This window comes from Mirounga leonina, unplaced genomic scaffold (assembly GCF_011800145.1).
Source record: "Mirounga leonina isolate KUSES-001 unplaced genomic scaffold, KU_Mleo_1.0 Mir_201, whole genome shotgun sequence".
Classification (NCBI taxonomy): Eukaryota; Metazoa; Chordata; class Mammalia; order Carnivora; family Phocidae; genus Mirounga; species Mirounga leonina.
In genome coordinates, this window is record NW_023270504.1 from 17,074,783 (window position 1) to 17,097,901 (window position 23,119).

At 39.2% G+C, this 23,119-nt stretch overlaps 1 protein-coding gene and 1 long non-coding RNA gene across 5 annotated transcripts in view; one reads left to right on the forward strand and one right to left on the reverse strand.

Annotated features, from left to right (window-relative positions):
• Positions 1-556: 556 nt before the first annotated feature.
• On the reverse strand, positions 557-22,564 carry MGST1 (microsomal glutathione S-transferase 1). Of its 4 annotated transcripts, none has more exons than XM_035028136.1 (4): positions 22,212-22,564; positions 15,806-15,953; positions 13,350-13,444; positions 557-1,162 (listed from the first exon to the last, which is right to left on the reverse strand). In XM_035028136.1, the coding sequence occupies exons 2-4, from the start codon at positions 15,929-15,931 to the stop codon at positions 916-918; spliced, it is 468 nt and encodes a 155-aa protein (XP_034884027.1). In that variant the 5' UTR covers positions 15,932-15,953; positions 22,212-22,564; the 3' UTR covers positions 557-915. The 4 variants fall into 4 exon arrangements, with proteins under 4 accessions (XP_034884027.1, XP_034884029.1, XP_034884030.1 ...); XM_035028138.1 differs by having other exon boundaries at positions 22,216-22,311; XM_035028139.1 differs by lacking the exon at positions 22,212-22,564 and adding an exon at positions 19,033-19,265.
• The window catches only part of LOC118025613, a 53,176-nt gene continuing 52,030 nt past the window's right edge, over positions 21,974-23,119 (forward strand). Inside the window, exon 1 of the long non-coding RNA XR_004683366.1 lies at positions 21,974-22,130. This is a non-coding gene — a long non-coding RNA (uncharacterized LOC118025613). The remainder of the gene's footprint in view (positions 22,131-23,119) is intronic.

Consider the following 23,119-nt stretch of genomic DNA (forward strand, 5'->3'; position numbering starts at 1 on the left):
GTGGCGAAGTCGGCTGGGCGACCGACTCTTGGTTTTGGCTCAGGTCCTGATCTCAGGGTTGAGGAATCGAGCCCCATGTCGAGCTCCATTCTCAGGGCAGAGTCTGCTGGAGATTCTCTTTCCCTCTGCCCCGCCCACTCATGTTCTCTCTCTCTCTCTCTCGCTCTAAATAAATAAATGAATCTTTTTAAAAAAATATAGTAGTTATAAAGGACATTATTGGGAAAATTGGGGAAATTTAAGTATGAATTATATATATATAATATTATTATATTGTTAAATTTATCGTGTGTGATAATGTTATTTGAAGATTGTCTTATTCACAGGAGATACATGTTGAAGTATTCAGAAGTGAAATATCATGATATCTGCAACTTACTTTCAAATTAATCTGAAAAAACACTGAGTGATAGAGCAAAAGCAAATATGCAAAAATGTCAACAATTGGTAAATCTAGATGAAAGATATATAAAGGTTCATTGTATTACTTTTCCACTTTTTTGTAGGTTTAAAACTTTTGAAAATATAAGCTGGGAAAAATTGAACCAAATAAAACTATTCTTTAAATTCTTTATTTCATGTGTTCGCTTCAGCAATATTGCAATATAGGTTTATCACACATGCATTCACCCTTTTTGTAGATTTCAAATATTAAATGTTGAATGAATGTTACAAATTATAATCAGAATTTACAACAAGGCACTTAAAGAAGAAGTCAAAAGATTTAAGAATTATGTGAAATTTTGAGTACAAATACAGAACAAGAATAAATGATATTGGTGATGTTAACATTCAGACTGTTTGCCCCATCTTAATTTCTCTGCTCTCCTCCCACTTAGAATCTAAAAAAGCATTCGTTATAAATTGGAGGTACAGAATTCTTAGAAAATAATTGGATGAGTTGTATGATTCTCTTTACAAGTACAATTGGCTTTTCAGCAACCTGTAAGCCATTGAAAAAGTAACTCCATATCCAACAAAGAAAGCCAACGCCCGATTTGGCTGGGGAAGGGGTGTCAAATACGCGATCGTGTGGTAGATCCGTGCTCCAACAAAGAGTCTGAAGTGCAGGAGGGCCGTAGAGAGATCTGGACCACTCAAGGAATACAGAAGGCCAATACCAAGAAATGGCACAATATTTTCAAGGTCATTCAGGTGAGCTCTGTAGGAAAAGATGATTAGAAAAACACTGATTTCAAAATCCGTAGAAATCCATTCATTTTTCCCTTTCTTCTAAAACTAAATATAATGTTAGTGGATCTTAAAAATGCAGATTTATTTTCTTTTTCAAATTGCCTTGTTTCTTTAACCATTTGGCTTTTATTTAAAATGTCTTATTATTTTTGGTTCTATCTTTAGCATATCTCAACATATAACAGAGAAGACACTTTTCACTTTCAAGAACATCAAAATTGCATCTGTGTCATAAAACTCATTTCAGTTTTGTAGATATGAAATATTTTTTCTTCTGAGGTTCATACAATAGCAGTTCAAGGCTCTTCTTAAAACTCTTCTTTCCAAAAGAAAGAACTTTTGGTTATAATCTTTCATAAGACTACTCCCTCACTTCTGCCAGTCTACAGAATGGTTACTCAGACAATCCTTGCCCATTCACCCCAACTACTAGGTTGCCAACAATTAATTTACCAATTCAATACCAAGAATCTTATGCTCTCAACTTCAAATAACAGAATACATAAGTAGCCTTTCAAATATGGGTAAAATTTTAGCCAATCTATCCTCAAATTACAAAAAGAATTAGCTAACTGAGGGAGCAAAGTACAAAGAATACACAAAAATTATTGACCATAGAAAGATATGTTTCCTAAATTTTATCTTTATACCATAGCTAGATGATTTCCTCCAGTTCATGGCACCTTGGGTTTCTCTGGCTAGGGTTGTGAACAGAAGGCCCATTTATTATTGACTTGATTTTTTTTGAAGTGCTTAATTTTAAAATCTAATGTCCCTGTTTAAGTAGCCAGATTTAAAACTGCTTTAGAATCTAGACTAGAAATTAAGATTTTTGAGAGAGCTTATCAGCTATTGATAGGTATTTTAAAACAAAAAAAAATAGTTTTATGTCACTTTCTTTTCTTCTACCAAAAAAATGATTACATATTGCCTGCTCAATAATCACCACTGTCTCCCCCTCCTTTCCTTTCTCCTGGTTTCCATAGGTTCCTGACAAAGATGGTGACAACATAAAGGTTTGGAGAAGGTGACAGTCACCTAGATAAGTAATGGTTTTGAAAGATTTATATAAAGAATGACCTGTTTCTAAGTAAAAGCAAAAGACAGAAAGATATGAGTGTTCCCATTCCCACTCCATCATGGAACAGGCTACTGAGAGCAAGGTGGGCAAGAAGGGACAGGAATACTATTTCTTACTAAGGAAGGGTCCAGTTCACCAATTACAGCAAGGCTATTTGTTTTTGTCCTTTGAATTCTCCTGCCGGACTACAGATACAACTTCACTTCCAATCTTGGCCATGTTAGTTTTCTCCCTCACAACTTTCTAAAAGGACAGACATTTTAAAGTTGGGGAAGAAGTTTTAAAAGGGAGACCCCATGGAAAACAATGTCTACTTCTAAGTCTACTTAAGCAAATGGCAAATAGAATGCAGTTTTAAAACAGAGAAGGTAGTCAAGGACAGTAAGAAGTAATGTGGTTCACTGGGGGTTGAGGGAAGGAAGGTCGGAGGAGGGCTTCTTTTGACCTTACTAGCCCCTCATTTTTTTTCTGGCTTCCCTCTATCTTATCTCTCCTCTTCAACTCTCTTTCCCTGTCCTCAGTCCTCCAAATGATCTTACAGATAACACTGCTCCTCGTCCTAGGAAGGCCTGTTTTCAACAGACCCTCATCTTCAATGCTAATTCATGACATATTCAGTGCTAATTCACGCCATCTTTTTAGACCCTGGCCAGGGCGTTCGGTGTCCCAGCTCTCCCAGTGAGCACCTGCTGTAGTTCAGTATCACCTGTCCACTGGAACCCTTTCTCTGCTCAAACGACAGAGTTCATCTTATGATGGCACAGCTTCTTTCATCTTTCAGTCCTTTCTAGACTGCTTTCAAAATCTATTAGCAGGTGCTAATTTCAGTTTTCACAACCACTTTCTATCTGGGTCTATCCCCTTCCCCCCGTGATGATTCCTGCTCCCATTTTCCTTTCTCTTTTAGACAGATGCCCCTTGGTATAGGCTTGTTCCGTGGTTGACCTTCCCACCAACCCTTCTCTGTGCTCATGATGCTCCAGTCACACCTCCCTGCCTCAGATCAGAACCACCTGGATTTCAGCGTCATCCACCTGACCTGGATCAGTGATGCTACACATCTTTGAGAATTGTCTGGGGGTGGCCAAGTACAAAAGGAACCTCATACCAGACTCCTCCAGACCCCCTTATCTCAGCCAAAGCTCTTCACGCTCAACATAGAGCAGTGTGCCCAAATTCCCACAAAGAAATTGTTCCAAATTGCCATGATCTCTCTCCTCTTCCTCTTCTCAAATCCTAATATCCTTCAAGCTCTTCCTTCATGCAATATTCCTAAATATTTTAAGAACTTATACCTTGTCCCCCACAACTTAACATCTAATAAGAGGCTGCCTTATATCATTCTCTAATTACTACATGTGTGTTGGTCTTATTTTCAAGGGAAAAGTTATAAACCCCTCAAGGGCAGGGAAGTTCTTTTATAGTACCCTAATACAAGAAATGACAGTAATGTCCACACAATGATTTCTCAGTGAATGCTTTATTCAGGCACTGGGGCCAGAAGGGAAGCCATCTAGTTCAACTCCCAGCCCAAGGCTCAGTCCCTTGACAGAATCCCCAGTGAGTGTCACCTATATTCCATTAAACACTCAGTGAAAAGGTATTATTTGCCTTTGAAGGTAGTATATTCTAAATGTCTCTCCTTTCCCTTATATACCAAACCCAAGCCTGCCTTCTTTTCCTTTTGAATGGTTCTCTTTATTTCTCCAGCTGCCCTGATTACTTTGCAACTTTCTTTTCATCTTGTTGTACTGAATGGATATATGGTCTCATATTCTTTCTAGAACACGGTGAGATGGGATTAAATAAATACATACATAAAATGTTTTCTAATCTCTGATTTTTGTCTGTCCAGAATGCAAGTCACTTACTTTAAGCCACTTATCTTGATATTTCCACATATATTACTTTATATTTTTACTTATTTGCCCCCTATGTGTATGTATTAATTTTCTCAATATTGCATACCTGAAAGCATACCTGTCACTTCATTTGTAGCCCCATTCAGTCCCTGCCATTGGGATATACTGATAGAAATAGCTTTATATGTGGAAGTAATGGAAAAAAAAATCCAGGTTAAAAATCAAATGAGGAGATTATGGAAACTCGTTATCTGAAAAGTATCTCCAAAAGCGAACTGTTACTAGAAACTTTTTGATGGTGTCGATAAGGTCTCAAAAAATACAACTGGAAACTGGACACCTTGTCTTTCTTGGAGACTCTTCTGTTGCCACACTGAAAAGGCAGTATCTGATCACCAGGGGGCGCTGTGCACACAGTCGCTGCACCTCTTCGAGGACACGGATTCCTTTCAGAAAGAACTAAGGTAAATTGTTCACAACCTGACTAGCTTCAATAAGGGCTTTCCCCTCTAGAAGTACAGTCAGTCCTATTGGCATGGGGGGGGGGGGTTACGATGGGAGGGGAGAATGGGGAAAAATCTAAAATCTCAAAATTAAAATATCTTTTGTTAAGCTTTCACACGTGACACTTGGATGTTCCCTTCAAACTTACTAATGCTATTGAGCATCTAACTGTTATCACTTTCAAGTCCTAGGCAATGTTATGAGTATAGGGTCATGATCAGCATCATGTATGTGATTATCTGCTCTAGAAGGGATGTACAAAAAGGTAAAGACAAAAGTTTTAAACTGCTTAATGTCTCTTTGGTGGTTTTGGCAACTCCACAAAGCTGTACTCACCTTTTCTACCGTTTATTTGTTTTCATCATAACACTTACAATTTTCTGATACTGTTTGAAACTTTCACATTCTTTGTCCTGAAACCATTTTAGATCCACATTCTTGGAATCGTCCATTTTTAAGACTGGCTGATTTACTCAGTAGGACCGTTAATTTAACAAACACAACTAAGTGAAGCAGAAGTTACCATTTTATTCAAACTACCTAGCACAGACTTCCTCTTAGGAGAAAAACATTCTTGTTTAATAAATAACTTGGGGTTAAATTTTTTGCATAATTTTGGTACTAGAAGAGCAGAAGAGTATATGGAGCCAAAGAAGAACCTGCAAAATGGTGTGATGGTGGGCATTATTTGAGGGGAAGAAGGTACAGTGCAACTTCCCCAGGGACAGGATGCTGAAGGACACTGTCAAAGCTGTCTAACATACAACTTGAAATGTTTGTGTTGCCATAATGTAAACACTGCACCTCAATTTCATCAAGTCTCTTTTATCCACATTTTTTAAGTTGGTTTGTTGAGAGTTAGGGAAAGAGCCAAGTTTACATCAGCCTAACAAAATGTAGACTATGGAAACATGCACACGTGTAGAAACCCAGACTGAGAGTGAATCTTGAGATCATATACCAGAGGGAATCTGCAGAAATCTTGGGAGGGGCTTCAGACTTTCACAGGGAATCAAGAAAAGTGATAATGCAAATATGATCTAGGTCCTAGAGGGTTTAGAAACTCCAGCTGGTTCCTGAATTACAGAAATAAAATTCTTTTATTTCAGTATCCAGTTCACCTATTCATACTCACCAAATTGAAACAGTGCATCAAATATACTCATGATGTTTCCTATCTTAACTATTCACCATAAAACGAAATATCTGTACGTTTAAGTATGGCTATGAAAACACTTCACTGTTTCTTTAATTTTATATAATTTTACTTATTCCTTGAAATGTGCCTAAATTGAACCACGTTTGGATGAGCGTTAGAAAATACTAAGTGAGAAGATGGTATATAACTTTGATGTTTCAGATGTTAGAAAAAGGTAACTAATAGATTGGTAATAGAATCCCAATATAAAAAATTCTGTGGGGGAAGTGGGTTACCCAAGATGGTGACATAGGAGGCTCCTGAACTCCCTTCCTCCCACAGCCACATCAAATGTACAGCTACACACAAAGTAATTATCTCTGAAAGAAATCCAGAAACCAGCTAAGTGACTGCTACACATTGAGCAAATACCCACATTGAAATGGGTAGGAAAGGCTGAGACACAATCTTGCCATAAACCCCGCCCCCAGCATAGTGCCATACAGTTGAAAGGGAACTCCCAACTCCAAGCTTCTTTCTGAGGAGCAGTCGGTTTGGACCCCACATTTAGTGCCCAAACATTTAGGACTCTCACCAAAGGATGGGACCCCAAAATATCTAGCTCTGAAAATCAATGAGGATTGCATTCCCAAGACCCATAAGACTTACAGCAAACAGAAGAGAAATTGTTAAGGGAAGCACAAGACTTGCTGTGTGTCAGCACAGAGGGAGCAGGCAAAATTGTCCATCTCCCAGTCTTTTCTTGAAAGGGATCCAACTGCATACTTTGAAATCTACTGCCTAAGTGTCAGCATGCATGCATCTAGGGTTGGGCTTTGATCCTTCCTAGAAACCAGGGAAGCCAGCAGACATCTCCCCCACCTTCTCCCTCTAGCTTGATCTCAGTGACCAGAATCTCTCTGGAAGGAGCTCATATACCTGTATGCACTCCAGTTTTTATGGCTGCAGCCCTACGGCTCGGTCTCCGGATCACCATGCCCTTATAGCTAATAGCACTACCACTCATGAGTCCCATAAAAATACAGCAAACAAAGAATCATTCTCAACAAGCCCAAGCAGTCACTGCAGCTATCCCTCCCCATGGCTATATCTAGGTCCAGCACAGAGGGAGCAGACAAAAATGCCCAAATCCAGGATCTCCCTAGAAGGGGCTTAACTACATACTTTTCCCACTGCTACCTGAGCATCCAGCCTCCAGTCAGCCTATATCTAGATCTTGACTGTGTTCCTCCCTTTGGAACATGTGACAAGTCTTGGCACACCCAGAACAATTGGGAGCCAGTAAAAACAAAGAAGGCAGCTTGGACAATCACAAAGGTCTAAGAGACAACCAGAGGCTCAGGCCAGGATGACTGACAAGTTTCATCTCCTACATGAGACCACTCTGTCAAAACCTGGAGAAGTGGTTGTTTTATCTAATGCAGAGAAACCAATGCAGAGCCAAGGAAAATGTAAAAATAGGGGGATATGTTTCAAACCGAAGAACAAGATAAATTTACAGAAACAGAACTTAATGAAATAGAAATAAGTAACCTAATAGAGAGTTCAAAATAATGGTCAAAAGATGCTCACCAAGGTCAGGAGAGAAATGCATGAACAAAGTCAGAATTTCAATAGCAAAAGAAAATATAAAAAAATATCAAAAAGAAATCACAGAGCAGAAGAATATAACTGAATTTAAAAATCCCATAGAGGGGTTCAACACAGGCCAGATCAAGCAAAAGAAAGGATCAGCGAACTTGAAAACAGGGCGATGGAATTCATCTAACTGGAGGCACAGAAAGAAAAAAAAAAGAAAAAGAGTAAATATAGTTTATGGAACTTATGGAATACCATCAAAAAGATGAAAGTACATATTAGGCAGGTCCCAGAAGTAGAAGAGAGTGGAAAGAGGGCAGAAAGCTTAATCAAAAAAATAATGGCTAAAAACTTTCCTAACCCAGAGAAAGAAACAGACATCCAGATGTAGGAACTTCAGAAGTAACAAAAAATGAATCCACAGAGACCCACACTGAAACCCATTATAACTAAATTACCAAAAGTTAAAGACAGGAGAGAATCTTAAAAGCAGCAAGAGAAAAGTAGCTTGTTTCATACCAGGGAGCCCCCATAAGACCATCAGCATATTTTTTACCAGAAACTACAAGGCAGAAGAGAGTGGGATAATATATTCTAAGGTCTCAAAATAAATAAATAATAAAAAATTAAAACTGCCAGCAGGAATCCTCCTCCACCTGACACAGTTGTCCTTCAGAATTGAAGGAGAGAGAAAGAATTCTCCAAACAAAAGCTGAAAGTGTTCATAACCACTACAGCAGCTAGAAATGTTCAAGAATGTTCTTTAAGCTGAAACAGAAGGACACTAATTAGTAAGAAGAAAACACATGAAAGTATAAAACTCAACAGTAAAAGCAAGTATAATTAAATTCAAAATACACTAATGTAATGATGGTGGGTACATCGCATAACTCTAGTATAAAGACTAGAAGACAAAAGTAGCAAAAATAACTGTAACAAAAGACACAGAATGATGGAATGGATTAAAAAACAAGACCCAACTATTTCTGCCTATAAAAGACTCACTTCAGCTTTAAGGATACATGTACTGAAAGTGACGGGATGGAAAAAGATAGTCCATGGAAATGGAACAGAAAAGAAAGCAGGAAAGCCATACTTACATTAGACAAAACAGACTTCAAGCGAAAGACTGTAATAAAAGACAAAGAAAGCCATTATATAATGGTGAAGGAGGTCAATTCATCAGGTGATATAACATTAGTAAATACTTATGCAACTAATACAGGAGCACCTAAATATATAAAGCAAATATTAACAGATCTAAAGGGAGAAGTAACAATACAATAATAATAGTAAGAAACTCTAATACCCCACTTTCAATAACAGATAGATCATCCAGACAAAAAATCAATAAGAAAACATTGGACTTAAACTATACATTAGCTTAGATGAACCCAAAAGACATTTAAAAAACACACCATCCAACAGCAACAATACACATTCTTCTCAAATACACATGGAATATTCTCCAGGACAGATCATATGTTAGGCCAAAAACAAGCCTTAATAAATTTTTTTTTAAAGATTTTATTTATTTATTTGACAGAGAGATAGAAGAGCACAAGCAGAGGGAATGGCAGAGGGAGAGGGAGAAGCAGGCTCTGCACTGAGCAGGGAACCCGATGCGGGACTCGATCCCAGGACCCTGAGATCATGACCTGAGCCAAAGGCAGACGCTTAACCATCTGAGCCACCCAGGCGCCCAAGCCTTAATAAATTTAAGAAGTTTGAAGTTATATCAAGCATCTTTTTCAACTATAACAGTATGAAACTAGAAATCAATTACAAGAAGAAAACTGAAAAATTCACAAATATGTGAAGATTAAACAACATGCTACTAAACAACAAATGGGTTAAAGAAGAAATCAAGAGAAATGAAAAAAAATATATTGAGACAAATGAGGATAGAAACAGAAAATACCAAAACTTACGGGATAAAGCAAAAGCAGTTCTAAGAGGGAAGTTTATAGTGATAGACACCTACATTAAGAAAAAGAAAGATATCATATAAACAACCTAACTTTAACCCTCGAGAAACTAGAAAAAGGAAAACAAATTAAAACCAGAGTTAGAAAAATGAGAGAAATAACAAAGATTATAGAGCAAATAAATGAAATGTAGCCTAAAGAGAAATAGAAGAGGCCAAAGAAATGAAGAACTGTATTTTTGAAAAGATAAAATAAGATAAATCCTTAGACTTACCAAGAAGAAAAAAAGGAAGAATTCAAATAAATAAAATAATTAGAATGGAAAGTTGAGACATTCCAACTGATACCACAGAAATACGAAGGAGACTAGTATGAACAATTACCAACAAAGTGGACAACCTGGAAGAAATGGACAAATTCGTAGAAACATACAACCTACCAAGACTGAATCATGAAGAAATAGAAAATCTGAGCAGACCAATTACTAGTAATGAGATTGAATCAGTAATCAAAAACCTCCCAGTGAAGAAATCCAGGACCATATAGCTTCACTGGTGAATTCTACGAATCATTTAAAGAAGAATTAATACCAATTCTTTTCAAACTCTTCCAAAAAAGTAGAAGAGAATGGAACACTTCTAAACTTATTTTACCAGGCCAGCACTACTCTGATACTAAAGCTAGATAAGGACACTACAAGAAAAGAAAATCACAGGTCAATATCTTGATGAACACAGATATGAAAATCCTCAACAAAATATTAGCAAACCAAATTCAACAGTTTAATTAAAAGGACTTAAAGAATCATACACTGTTATCAAATGAGATGTAAGGATGGTTCAACATCTGTAAATCAATACCACATTAACAAAAAGAAGGACAAAAATAGTATAATCATCTCAATAGATACCGAAAAAGCATTTGACAAAATTCAAAATTCCTTCATGCCAAAAACTCTCAATGAATTGGATATAGAGGGAATGTACTTCAACACAGTGAAGGCCATACAGGACAATCCCACAGCTAACAACATACATCATACATCATGAAAAGCTGAAAATGTTTCCTTTAAGATCAGGAATAAGATAAGGATGCCCACTCTCACCACTTTTGTTCAGCATAGTTTGGAAGTCCTAGCCAGAACAATTAAATCAAGAGCAAGAAATAAAAGTCATCCAATTGTAAAGAAAGAAGTAAAATTATCTCTATTTGCAGATGACATATTATATCGGAAACCCTAATTCCACTAAACAACTGTTAGAACTAATAACTGAACTCAGAGAAGTTGTAGGATATGAAATCAGTACACAAAAATCAGTTGCATTTTTTACACTAACAATGAACTATCAGAAAGAGAAATTAAGAATTCAATTTACAATAGCATCAAAAAGAATAAAATACTGAAGAGTAAATTTAACCAAGGAGGTGGAAGATCTATGACTGAAAACTACAAGACACTGACGAAAAAAATTGAAGACACAAATAAATGGAAAGATACTCTGTGTTCACAGATTGGAAGAATTAATATTGTTAAAATGTCCATACTATCCAAAGTGAACTACAGATTCAATGCACCCCCTCTCAAAATCCCAATGGTATTTTTTTTAGAGAAATAGAAAAAACAACCTTAAAGTTTGTATGAAACCACAAAAGACCTGGAATAATCCAAAGCAATTCTGAGAAAGAAGAATAAGGGCTGGAGGTATCACACTTCCTGATTTCTAACTGCATTACGAAGCTACAGTAATCAAGGCAGTATGGTATTGGCATAAAAGACACACAGGGCGCCTGGGTGGCTCAGTTGGTTAAGCGACTGCCTTCGGCTCAGGTCATGATCCTGGAGTCCCGGGATCGAGTCCCGCATTGGGCTACCTGCTTGGCAGGGAGTCTGCTTCTCCCTCTGACCCTCCTCCCTCTCATGCTCTCTGTCTCTCAAATAAATAAATAAAATCTTTAAAAAAAAAAAAAAGCAGACACACAGATCAATGAAGCAGAATAGAAAACCCAGAAATAAACCCATGCACTTATAGTCAATTAATTTTTTACAAAAGAACCAATAAAATGCAATAGAAAAGGCTAGTCTCTTCAATTAACTGTGTTGGGAAAACTGGATTTCCACATGCAAAAGAATGAAACCTGACCCTATTTTATACTATACACAAAAATTAACTCAAAATAAATTAAAGACTTGAACATAAGATCTGAAACCATAAGATTCCTGGAAGAAAACATAGAAGGTAAGCTCCCTGACATTGGCTTTGGCAATGATTTTTTTGGATTTGACACCAAAATCAAAGACGACAAAAGCAAAAATAAACACATGGGTCTATATCAAACCAAAAAGCCTCTGCTCAGCAAAGGAAACCATCACTAAAATGGAAAAACAATCTACGGAGGAAGTATTCGCAAGCCACATATCTGATAGGCGGTTAATATCCAAAATATACAAGGAACTTATATAGCTCCATAACAATAATAATAATAGTAATAATAATAACCCAATTAATAAATAAGCAAGGACGTGAGCAGTCACTTTTGTCCAAAGAAGACATCCAAAACCACTGATTTTTATTCAAAATCATCCAAAAATCAATGGTTTTGATTAGCCTCCCCTCTCTCAGGACGGTTATTGTCAAAAGGACAAGAGATAATAAATGCTGGCTGGCAAAGATGTGGAAAAAAGGGAACCCTGTTGGTAGGAATGTAAACTCGTATAGCCACTGTGGAAAACAGTTTGGAGGGTCCACAAAAAATTAAAAATAGAACTACCAGAGGATCCAGCAATTCCACTTCTGGGTATATATCCAAAAAAGAAAAAGAAACCATTTTTCCAAAGAGGTATCTGCACTCCCATGTTCACTGCAGCATTATTCACAATAGCCAAGATCTAGAAACAACTTAAGTGTCCATCAACAGATGAATGGATAAAGAAAATGTGGTATATATGTGCAACGGAACATTATTCACCCTTAAAAAAGTTATGTACAACAACATGGATGAACCTGAAGGGCACTATGCTAGGTAAAATAAAGCAGACGGAGAAAGACAAATGTTGTATGGTATCACTTATATGTGGAATCTAAAAGACAGGATAAAAAAAAAGTCAAACTCACAGAAACAGTAGAAAGGTGGTTGCCAGGGGCTGTGGGGGGAAATAAGGAGAGGCCGGTAAAAGGGTACAAAATTTCAGTTATAAGATGAAGAGGGTCTGAAGATCTAAAGTGTAACATGGTGACTATAGTTAATAACACTGTAGTCTATAATTGAAATTTGCTAACAGATTAGAACTTAAATGTTCACATAAAAAAACAAAGGGGGTGGTAAATCTGGAGGTCATGGATGTGTTAATGAACTCGACGGGGATAAACATTTCACAACATATATGTGTATCAACTCATGATGCTATGTACTTTATATGTCTTACAATTTTATTTGTTGACCACAGTTCAGTAAAGGTGAAAAAGAAAGTTTGCAATTTACATGACTTTATGGCAAGGATTAAGAAGTATACCTTCAGAACTAGAATTCAATTTGTTTTTTTAAAGCAGAGTATTAATTATATTATTAGGAGGCTCTGTGGATGGTATCTTGGTGTATTGCTTTTCATTGTTCATTGAATTCTCAGTACATTAAACATAATACCTATAAAGGAGAGAGAAAAAGGAAGGCAAGATTTCCCACATTCATATTTTGAGTCTTATGCAAAAGTATCTTCAACGTTTCACACAAGCTGACAGTCTCAGCTCTGGAGAAAGATGACAAAACTGCAAAAATCCACCATCCTCATTTTACCTTCTACCTGTAAGCCTTTTTGAAAAATCCCTACAGAGAACAAAGTCATTAACCCCAAGGAAGTAGGAAATTGGCATGTGCAATTGCAGTGAGAGTTGGAGACTTCTAGATCCCTAATTTTCTATAATTATTATATGGACTAGTTAAGATCACTGACTTTTCTCCCTTCTTACAATCCCCAACATCCTCACTGAACTCCTTGACCAAAATTCTTTGATCAAGTAAATAATTTCAGGAGACAGTGGGTTTACCTCCGTACACGTTCCACTCTGTCATCTGTCCGAAGATACTTCTTGGCATTTTCTCCCTTGCCAAAGCCAGCACAGTCTTCTGGGTTGGCAAAAACCTATTCCAAATTCCAAGAAAAAAAATGTATTTCAAATGCCAAATAACATGGGAGTATTCCACCTGATAAGTTACTTGCATTTTAACGGAAGAAATACAGGCATCCAGGTTGGCCCTTATGAAAAGGAAATTTGGAGCTCAAACACGGGGAGGGATCTAGACTTTAAGCTTTTCCTGACAGTGCAAAGCATTTTTTAAAGAAAAGCATAAATAAGAACTTAAATAAAAACTAATGTATAAAAATAGTGAAAAGGAAGCAAAAATGGAAAAGAGAGCCTAATTCCAAGCCATCATTGACTATTATTATGGTGAACTGGCATCTTTTTATAGTGATGTTGATGAAACTTCCCTCAAGAGTATTAGCATTCCCAACTGGTTGGCTCATATGAAAGTCTTTAATTTACTAACCATGGATGTTAGAGACCAGGCAAGAAGTATAAGAATGAGGGGCAGGAAGTATATTTTGTTCTTTATTAGGATATGTGTATCTCTTTTCTTTGGCTGAATTAACAAACACTTTGGGTTGAATAATATAGTGAAACATAATAAGTTGAACGGCATTCCTAAAAATACCAAGTACGTGTTCTAAGCATATGTTTGTTTATTCTTTCCTGCAAATTATTAGGCTGCTTGATATGATCTCCCCATCCCTTGAAACTTGAAAAAGGCATTTAAAAAATATTTAAGTATGTTCCACTGTTTAATAATTTATAATAAAGAAAAACATGAACTACAAAATTAGCCTAATTTAAGCTTAGAAAGCCATAAATATTACATTTTTTTCTAAATATGACATAAGCATTTATTTCAGATAAAGATGTTGAGGAGAACTGATGGGAAGGGACATGATACAGTATCAGCTCTTGAGATCAGCTCTGTCTGTCTTGTTTCTAAATAAATGCTTGGCACATGCTAGATGTTCAATAAATATGTTTCAAATAAGTAAATAAATGTATTACAGTGGAAAGTGTGCATGGGATTTGAGTTTAAAGCAATCCGAATTAGAATCTCAGCTTCACTCTTTATTGGTGTATAACCTTGGGTACGCTATTTAACCTGTCTGACTTTCATTCAGGTCCTCATCTATAAAATGGGGGGACTAATTCTCATTTCACATGAAAATACTAACAATTCCATGATTTTGCACATACAAAGACTATCACATGGCTCCTGGCACTCCATGAATTTGAGTTTTCTCCTTTTCTTGTAAGATGGGGTACATTTCTGCTATGCTTAGTGCTACCCTGTTTCTAGAGGACACTGTGGACCCAGTGGTAGGAAGCTACTTTACAGCCTGCTGCTTTGACACCTGGACCTCTTATATTTAAGAGACTTAAATATGTCTGTAGGTGCCCCCCCATTAAAATGCAAATATCCTTGGGAAGGAATTATACCTCAAGAGAGTAACAGGGAAATACCTTAAGGATGACTATAACCTCTAGATAAAAGCAAGTCTCTGAAGGATAAAAACTCGTGGGGGGGCGGGGGGCGCGCCTGGGGGTGGTTCAGTCAGTTAAGCATCCGACTTTTGATTTCGGCTCAGGTCTTGATCTTGGGGTAGTGAGATTGAGCCCCATGTTGGGCTCTGCGCTGGGCGTGAAGCCCGCTTAAGATTCTCTCTCTTCCCTTCCTCTTCCGCTCTCTAAATAAATAAATAAACAAATAAATAAAAAAGACAGAGAGAAATAGGTGGTTTCCAGGAAGAAATTGCTGACTAGGGACAAGGACCACACCAATGAAAATAGTTTTAACTTTGTCAAGGTAGCTTTGTTCTACCCCCACTTACTGTGTTATAAACCCTGCTTGAGTATAGGATATAGTTTCCAAAATCTTTCTACTACCTTCCCCAAGGCTCAGTTTAAGAAAAAATCATTCTTATGATGCTGGGCAGAAATAGCATCCACTTAAGAAGTCAGAACTACACAAAATTCAAATGCCTTGCCCCAGTCATAAAAGGCTCTACTGATAATAAAAACTTAATTCTATTCCCAAAGGTGTACCCTTGACCTGTAATAGAACTAAAAACACCAGCTAACTGTCTGGAAAATGACTATTTTCTAAACTCTAGTTGGCAAAATTAACTTCAAAATCACAGAGTTTTCTTGAAAACTTTAACACTCCAAGAATCTCATGTACTAAGTAGCATGACAAAAGGTAACAACCACTTACTAGCTTCCGGGAGAAAGTACCTGTTCCATAAATATATCAGATGCATCTATACCAAATGATGGCATAATTCATTTGCAACATTAAACAATGTGCCATTGGGCTTTACCAAAAAAGTTTTTTAAAAAGTAAATTAAGAAAATTGTTTTCCAAAATGCCAACCCTTAAAGGAAATTATTGCCTCCAAATGTCTTACCTTTCTTGTCAATCTATAGAATGCAGTTGCAGTACTCATAAACATCATTTTTGAAAGAATAATCGTTGTATAGGAAGCATAGGCCATGAATACTTCATTTTCCATTAGCTCAGTGAGGTCAACCATTTTTTCAATTTTGGTCTGGAATCTTAAAAAGAGTTTAGACAAGAGAGGAAAGGCAGACATAAATACCTCAAATAACCTGACAGTCACTTGGTGTACTTATATTGCAGCATTAACCATATTGTTCTTAAAAATATCTTGGGTTATTATTGCAGGAGAAATAATCTTTTCTAAAATTTCAAAATAAACAATATATTGTGGCTTTTTTCTATTCTATAACATTAAGCTTGAAGATATCAAACAAGCATGGAGTGAAAATGAAAATGTAAGGGTATGAGAAGCAAAAGTAAATGGGCAAAATGCTGTAAAGATAGACTAAAATCCTATTTTTGCATCAAGATGAACCACAAGTTGGACACAAAAGACCAGAGTTTATGGATTGATCTCTTTAGAAACATTAAATTATGTACATAGTAGCACCGTTAATGTCTGATTAGAAATGCCTAAGTTTGGGGTGCCTGGGTGGCTCAGTCGTTAAGCGTCTGCCTTCGGCTCAGGTCATGATCTCAGGGTCCTGGGATCCAGCCCTGCATTGGGCTCTCTGCCCGGTGGGGAGTCTGCTTCTCCCTCTCCCACTCCCCCTGCTTGTGTGCCCCCTCTCGCTGTGTCTCTCTCTGTCAAATAAATAAAATCTTAAAAAAAGAAAGAAAGAAAGAAAGAAAGAAAGAAAGAAATGCCTAAGTTCTGGGGCACCTGGGGGGCTCAGTCAGTTAAGCGTCTGACTCTTGATTTCAGCTCAGGTCATGTTCTCAGGGTCCTGACATTGAGCCTCGAGTTGGACTCTGTGTTCAGTGTGAAGTCTGCTTGAGATTCTCTCTCTCCCTCTTCTTCTGTCCCTCCCCCTGCTTGCACTCTCTCTCTCAAATACATAAAGTCTTAAAAAATAATATAAAATAAGAAACACCTAAGCTCTAATATATGTCCTGCTTTAGAAACCCACCTTACAGCTTTTTGTCATTTCAATAGTATTTAAGATCCCAGGTTACAAGATCTGAATTCCAGTCCCACCTTTTGGTTATTAACTTTGGTTGAGAGATTTGGCCTCTCTGAAACTAAATTTCTTCATTTCTAAGATGAGAATAGTAATAGTTCCTAACTTAGCGGTTTGTTGTCAGGATTTAATTGAGATACCATGTGGAATATACTTATACTTAGCACAGCAACTGGCCCGTGAAGAACCCTCGATAAAGTTTATTATATCCTTATGATCATCATTATCACCATGATTATAGTCATCATTCATACCAACACAAGTGAACAAGGAGAAGCAGGATAATGGAAACAAAATGCCGGGCAAATGCAAAGGAAGGAAGTGGCGTTTATGGGACTCTCATAGAGGGAATAAGGGAAGGAAGGTAGCTTTATGTAACTCTTCACATTACTTCACCTTCCACTGAATGTAACTGTCTGTCTGGAGTTGGAAATATAATTGGGAGTGTACCCAGAAGGGAAGCTAAGGTATACTGGTGATACTCAAGTCAAAGTGGGTAGGGATTTCAGGTAAAGCTTAAAATTTAAATTCCCTACCTTACCTGGTAGCCATTCTTTTTAACATCCTCTTGTTCTGTTATCAGCTCTGCTGTCTGTTTCTTCTCTCTTTTCCACATAAACACACATCTTTTCTCACACCCAAGCTTCAACACTATTTAACCTACTTAGCATGGAGTTCGGTTTCTTGGACAAAATGTCCATTCCTGCCTTTGAAACTCAACCCCTGTATGCAACCTTATCAGACTGACATCGATCAAACTCTGATCATTCTATCCATCTACCAATAACCTATAAATCTATATCTCTTTCTCTACTCTGTGACTGGTCATATAGCTGTCTACATATTGCTGTGAATGTGATATAAACAACACACATATACATATATGCTTAATTTTATAATGTCCAACTATGTCCTATACTTTTTGTGTGTTACATAATCTTTGTAACTATTCTAGTATAGTCCTCATAACTATATGCATTTTACAGATGAAGAAAGTGTGAATCAGAGATATTAAGCAGCCAAGCTAGGACACAAACCCACGTCTCTGACTTCGTATCTTTACACTACACAGCACTGTCTCCTTCAAGAGACTGTAAAGTGCTTAATGCTGATTCAGCTAACACTGACTGAATGCCTGCCTGTGGCTGGGGCACCTCACATCTGTTACCTTGTTTCCTCTCCCAGTGATGCTACAGGGTAGATACTATTACTCCCATTTTTCAGATGAAGAAACCAAAACTTCCGAAGTAACTCCTATTTTTTTCAAAGATTTTATTTATTTATTTGAGAGAAAGAGAGAGCACGAGCAGGGGGAGGAGCCAAAGGAGAAGCAGACTCCCCACCGAGCAGGGATCCCGACGTGGGACGCGATCCCGGGAGCTCAGGATCATGACGTGAGTGGAAGGCAGACGCTTAACCGACTGAGCCACCCAGGCATCCCAGTAACTCCTATTTTGAAAGGTGGGCTGAATATGTATTTCAGATTTAAGCAAACAGAAACTGTATGTTTCAGTGTAAAAAACAAAACCAAATGCATATGATACATTAATCCACCTCCACAAGTCAGCAGTCTTGAAAGCACAGAATGTGATATAAGCTCTCGGTGCAAGGTAATACTTTTAGTACCATTTAATGTATCTGCTCTTGTTCTGGTAGCGGGGGGGGGGGGGGGGGGGGGGGGGGGGGGGGGGGAGGAAGTCAGGAATAAACTGCGCTATCCTTCAAAGCTCATGTAAAGTAATTAGCTTAATAAGGGATCCTTAAGTCCTATGCCTCTGGACAGAGATCTGAAGAAACACAGCAGGAATGTTAATTTAAAAAAAATAAGAAAAGTTTATCAAGTCGGAACTGTTGTTATTTAACAATAATTTTACAACTAAACAGTTTCTGTAGGTCGCTACAGATGTTTACAGAATGAAATGTATTTAGCAATGGAATATAAGTCCAGAGAATGGTTTTCTTTTGGTTAAAAACTGGTCTTGAAAAAGTAGAGAAAAAGCGGAAGCCTTCCAGAGCTGCTGGTGGGAAAAGAACACAAAGATGTCAGCAGTTGGAGGAAAAGGGCAATGCGAGGTTTTTTTCTTTCAATGTGAATAACACATTGAAAGCGTACCTCACAGCAAGAGTTTTTCCAACACCAAGAATGTAGCTTAACTCCTGGAGTCTGTGGTTTGGGGAGATGGGCCAATGCTGAGCCTCTGACTTCACATCCTAAAGGTCCATGAACCATTTCTCAGAGACCAATATCTTCCACTCCCAGCATACCGGAGGGCCAGGTGAGGAGAAGGTAAGGCACTGAGAAACAGAAGTGATTTGGGGAGGGATGTGCTCTGGTGAGCGCTGTGTATTGTGTAAGACTGATGAATCACAGACCTGTACTCCTGAAACAAATAATACATTATATGTTAATTAAAAAAAAAAAGAAAGAAACAGAAGTGATTTACAGCATGGAATAAGATGGTGCTGGCCTAGACTTTTTTTCAAAGCTGATTTGTCAGGACATTGCCTTGAGCTTACATCACGGCAGGGCACTGCAGTCAATACAAAATTAATGGGGCGCCTGGGTGCCTCAGTTGGTTAATAAGCATCTGCCTTCGGCTCAGGTCATGATCTCGGGGTCCTGGGACAGAGCTCCGCTTCTCCCTCTCCTTCTGCCCCTTCCCTTCACTCGTGCTCTCCTACTCTCTCTCAAATAAGTAGATGAAATCTTTAAGAAAAAAAAAAAAAAACCCACAAAATTACTGAACGCTTTTTACTAGGGGAGGTCGCCAGGAGGGAGGAGAGCAGTGTAGTAGTGTTAATAATTAAGAGGGTAAATTGTTAAGTGTTTTGAGTATTCTAGGAACGAGGTATGAATAATCTAAGAAAAGACAAAACATGAAACTTGGTTATGAATTAGAGAGAATAAAATATTACAATGATGAATTACATTTGTCCAGGGTATCGTTCCCTTCATTGTCCATCACTGGTTGGCACAGCAGAGAATACCTCTATCTTTTTCACCAGAGAGCTGGACTCAGTCCCCTAAGGTGGAGGTGATGCCTCTGAAGGGGCAAAGAGCAAAGTGCGAAGCACACAGAGACTCTGGAGCTAGACTAGAGTCTGGGTAAATTCGGCTCTGCCATTTACTGGTTGTGGTTTAACTTCTCTGGGACCTACTTACCTTACCTGTATAATGAGGTTAATAATACTTCCTATCTCACAAGATTCTTGTATCAAATGAGCAAAGTCTAAAGACATTACAAAAGCACTGGGAACTGGTAAATATTATATAAGTATTTGATAAATAAGTTCCCACTTTGGCACTGTTCTAGGCACTGAGGAGATCATTTGAGGGTTTTCAAAAAGCTTACCCATTATCTCACTTGATCTAGAAAATTCTAAGGTAGTCAGAGCAAGCAATATTTGTCTCTGCCTTTAACATGTAAGGAAGCTGGGGCGCCTGGGTGGCTCCGTTGGTTAAGCGACTGCCTTCGGCTCAGGTCATGATCCTGGAGTCCCGGGATCAAGTCCCGCATCGGGCTCCCTGCTCGGCAGGGAGTCTGCTTCTCCCTCTGACCCTCCCCCCTCTCATGTGCTCTCTCTCTCTCTCTCTCTCTCATTCTCACTCTCTCAAATGAATAAATAAATAAATAAAATCTTTAAAAAAAACTAATAATAACATGAAAGGAAGCTGAAGTCTGAAGAGGTAGAGTGAGTAATGTGACCCAAATTCACAGTGGAGGGGCCAAGACTGGAACCCAGTTTTCTCAAGTGTTTAGCTCATGGGCTATCCACCATCAAGGCTAAGAATTCTAGACCACTCTGGTTTCTGGGGGCCTTTTTCTGTCCAATCTCCTATTCCTATCTTGCCCTCCTCATCCAAATACAGCACCTACCCCTACTGTATCTATTACAGTTGAGTTTTTTATCTCTCAACCATGGAATATTCCTCTTCTCTTTACAGGCTCTGGGCCAAAAAGGGCAAAGTTCTCTTCTTATTTATGGTGGCCTTGCAACATCAACATTGTGAAACACACAAAAAATCTGGTCACACAACCCCGAGCCATGACTCCTCAATTTCATACCTTCTAAAACAAATGTAATACTACCACAAGATTTAAAAAAAAAAAAAAAAAAGATAATTAAATTATCTTGGCCTCCTATGCTTCAGAGCCTGGGTGCTGGGGAGAAAATGCTGGGGGCTCTGGGAGAATGTGAGGTAAGGCTGTTCTCAGGGGCCTCTGCTGATCTCCTTTCCCAGCCTCACTGATAAACTCCACTCTAAAACAAACCCTTAGAAAAAATTGTACTTTTCTGCCACCAAGAGCAATATTCAAACTGGGACTGATTTGCCATTTAAAAAAATGACCAAAGTTCTACATAGTCCTCTTATTTGGGGAACAGCAAAGGACAGCAAACCCTATTACTATCTTAACTCCCAGTATGGTAAGCCCCCGGGGGGGGATGCGAAAAGGGTCTGTAGTTTGGCAATCACCACAAGCTAAGGCCCTGAAGAACTCTAGTCTTAAATGGCAAACAGTGGAAAGGCTGTAAACTGGAGGATCTGGGGAATTTTCCATGTGCCCCTATAACAATGCTTGATTATAAGCCACTTGGCACTCTCTTGGAGAGAAAGCAGACAGAGGGCAAAGGAGAAAACAAAAGGGTGCCCAGAATACTAAGAGGCCTTGGGACTATTTCGAAGAAAGCAAGGAGATGGGAGATTTGCATGCACCTTCTCTCCACTGCCCCGGGGCCGCCATAACAGTAATATCCGAGGCCTCACCTCCCAAATAAGAGTTTCCCATGGCTTCCTCCTCCAGACTGGGGGGCTGGCTATAATATCACAAAGTTTAACCGATGTCCTCCTGCACTTTGTTACTGTCGTTATATTATTATCATTAAACTTGACAATGTTCCTCTTGCCTAGCAAAGTGAACCACGAGGAGCAAATCCTTCTTGTACTTCAGTAGCTGCAAAGGCCAACTTGCCCAGGGCCGCTGCAGGATTCCACACCCTTCGCTTGAACAGAAGTTGCCTAACATACAGCGACTTCATGTATTATACAATTTGCACAAAGCGCGTAGAGCACACAGAGACTCTGGAGCTAGACTAGGGTCGGGGTGAATGCGACTCCGCCACTGGCAGGTTGTGATTTAACGTCTCTGGGACCCCAGCGTTCCAGGGGGCCCGTTCAAGGTGGACGCTCGCGCGGCTTGAGAATAAAAAGTGAGTAACTCACTACGTAAACGTAAAAGGACTTATTCCCTTAAGTTTCTTTCCTGGAGTTTGACCACGGGGAAAACTTACCTACCAGGGTACAGGAACTCGACTCCGTTTCAGAGGCGACGGACGGAAAAGCCAGCGCTGAGCAGCTACAGAGAGCAAAGAAGTTCCACGCGGGCAAAGCCCACCCGCTCCACCCACTTCGCTCCTTCCCGCCCACCGCGCACCCTTTCCTTGCGCGTCCCTTCCCGGGCACGTACGGTGAGTCCGAGTAGGGGCGCCGCGGCAGCGAAGCTGTCCCAGCCGGTGGCTCGCGCGGGCACTGCGGTGACTTCTACCGCTCGGGGAGAGGGACGCAGGGCACCGCGCCCATCTGGCCAATTTCCAGTTAATCCGCTCTCCGGCGCTTCAAGCCTGACTCCCAGCCTCGCCAAGCACCTCCCCTAAATGGCCTGACTTCTTTTTCTTTTTCTTTTTTTTTACAGATTTTATTTATTTATTTGACAGAGAGAGACACAGCCAGAGCAGGAACACAAGCAGGGGGAGTGGGGGAGGGGGAAGCAGGCTTCCCGCGGAGCAGGGAGCCCGATGCAGGGCTCGATCTCAAGACCCTGGGATCATGACCTGAGCGGAAGGCAGATGCTTAACGACTGAGCCACCCAGGCGCCCCAAATTTTATTTATTTATTTGACAGAGAGAGACACAGCGAGAGAGGGAACACAAGCAGGGGGAGTGGGAGAGGGAGAAGCAGGCTTCCCGCGGAGCAGGGAGCCCGATGTGGGGCTCGATTCCAGGACCCTGGGATCATGACCTGAGCGGAAGGCAGATGCTTAACGACTGAGCCACCCAGGCGCCCCTGGCCTGACTTTTTTGTGCAAGAGTAATCACTGCCCACCCGGTTCCTTCTTTGACCCCCTGCGGCGCCTGGTGGAAGCCTTTCTTTCCGGCTCCCCTATTCAGTGGGGAGGAGATGTTGGCAGTTAGTATCAGAC

Bases quoted from the DNA above. Each gene is read 5' to 3' on its own strand.
- MGST1 (XM_035028136.1), bottom strand. From the start codon at position 15,931: ATGGTTGACCTCACTGAGCTAATGGAAAATGAAGTATTCATGGCCTAT. The intron at 13,445-15,805 runs GTAAGACATTTG...AATTTGGAATAG, and splicing joins TCTATAGATTGACAAGAAAG to GTTTTTGCCAACCCAGAAGA. The intron at 1,163-13,349 runs GTAAACCCACTG...CTTTTCCTACAG, and splicing joins AGAGTGGAACGTGTACGGAG to AGCTCACCTGAATGACCTTG.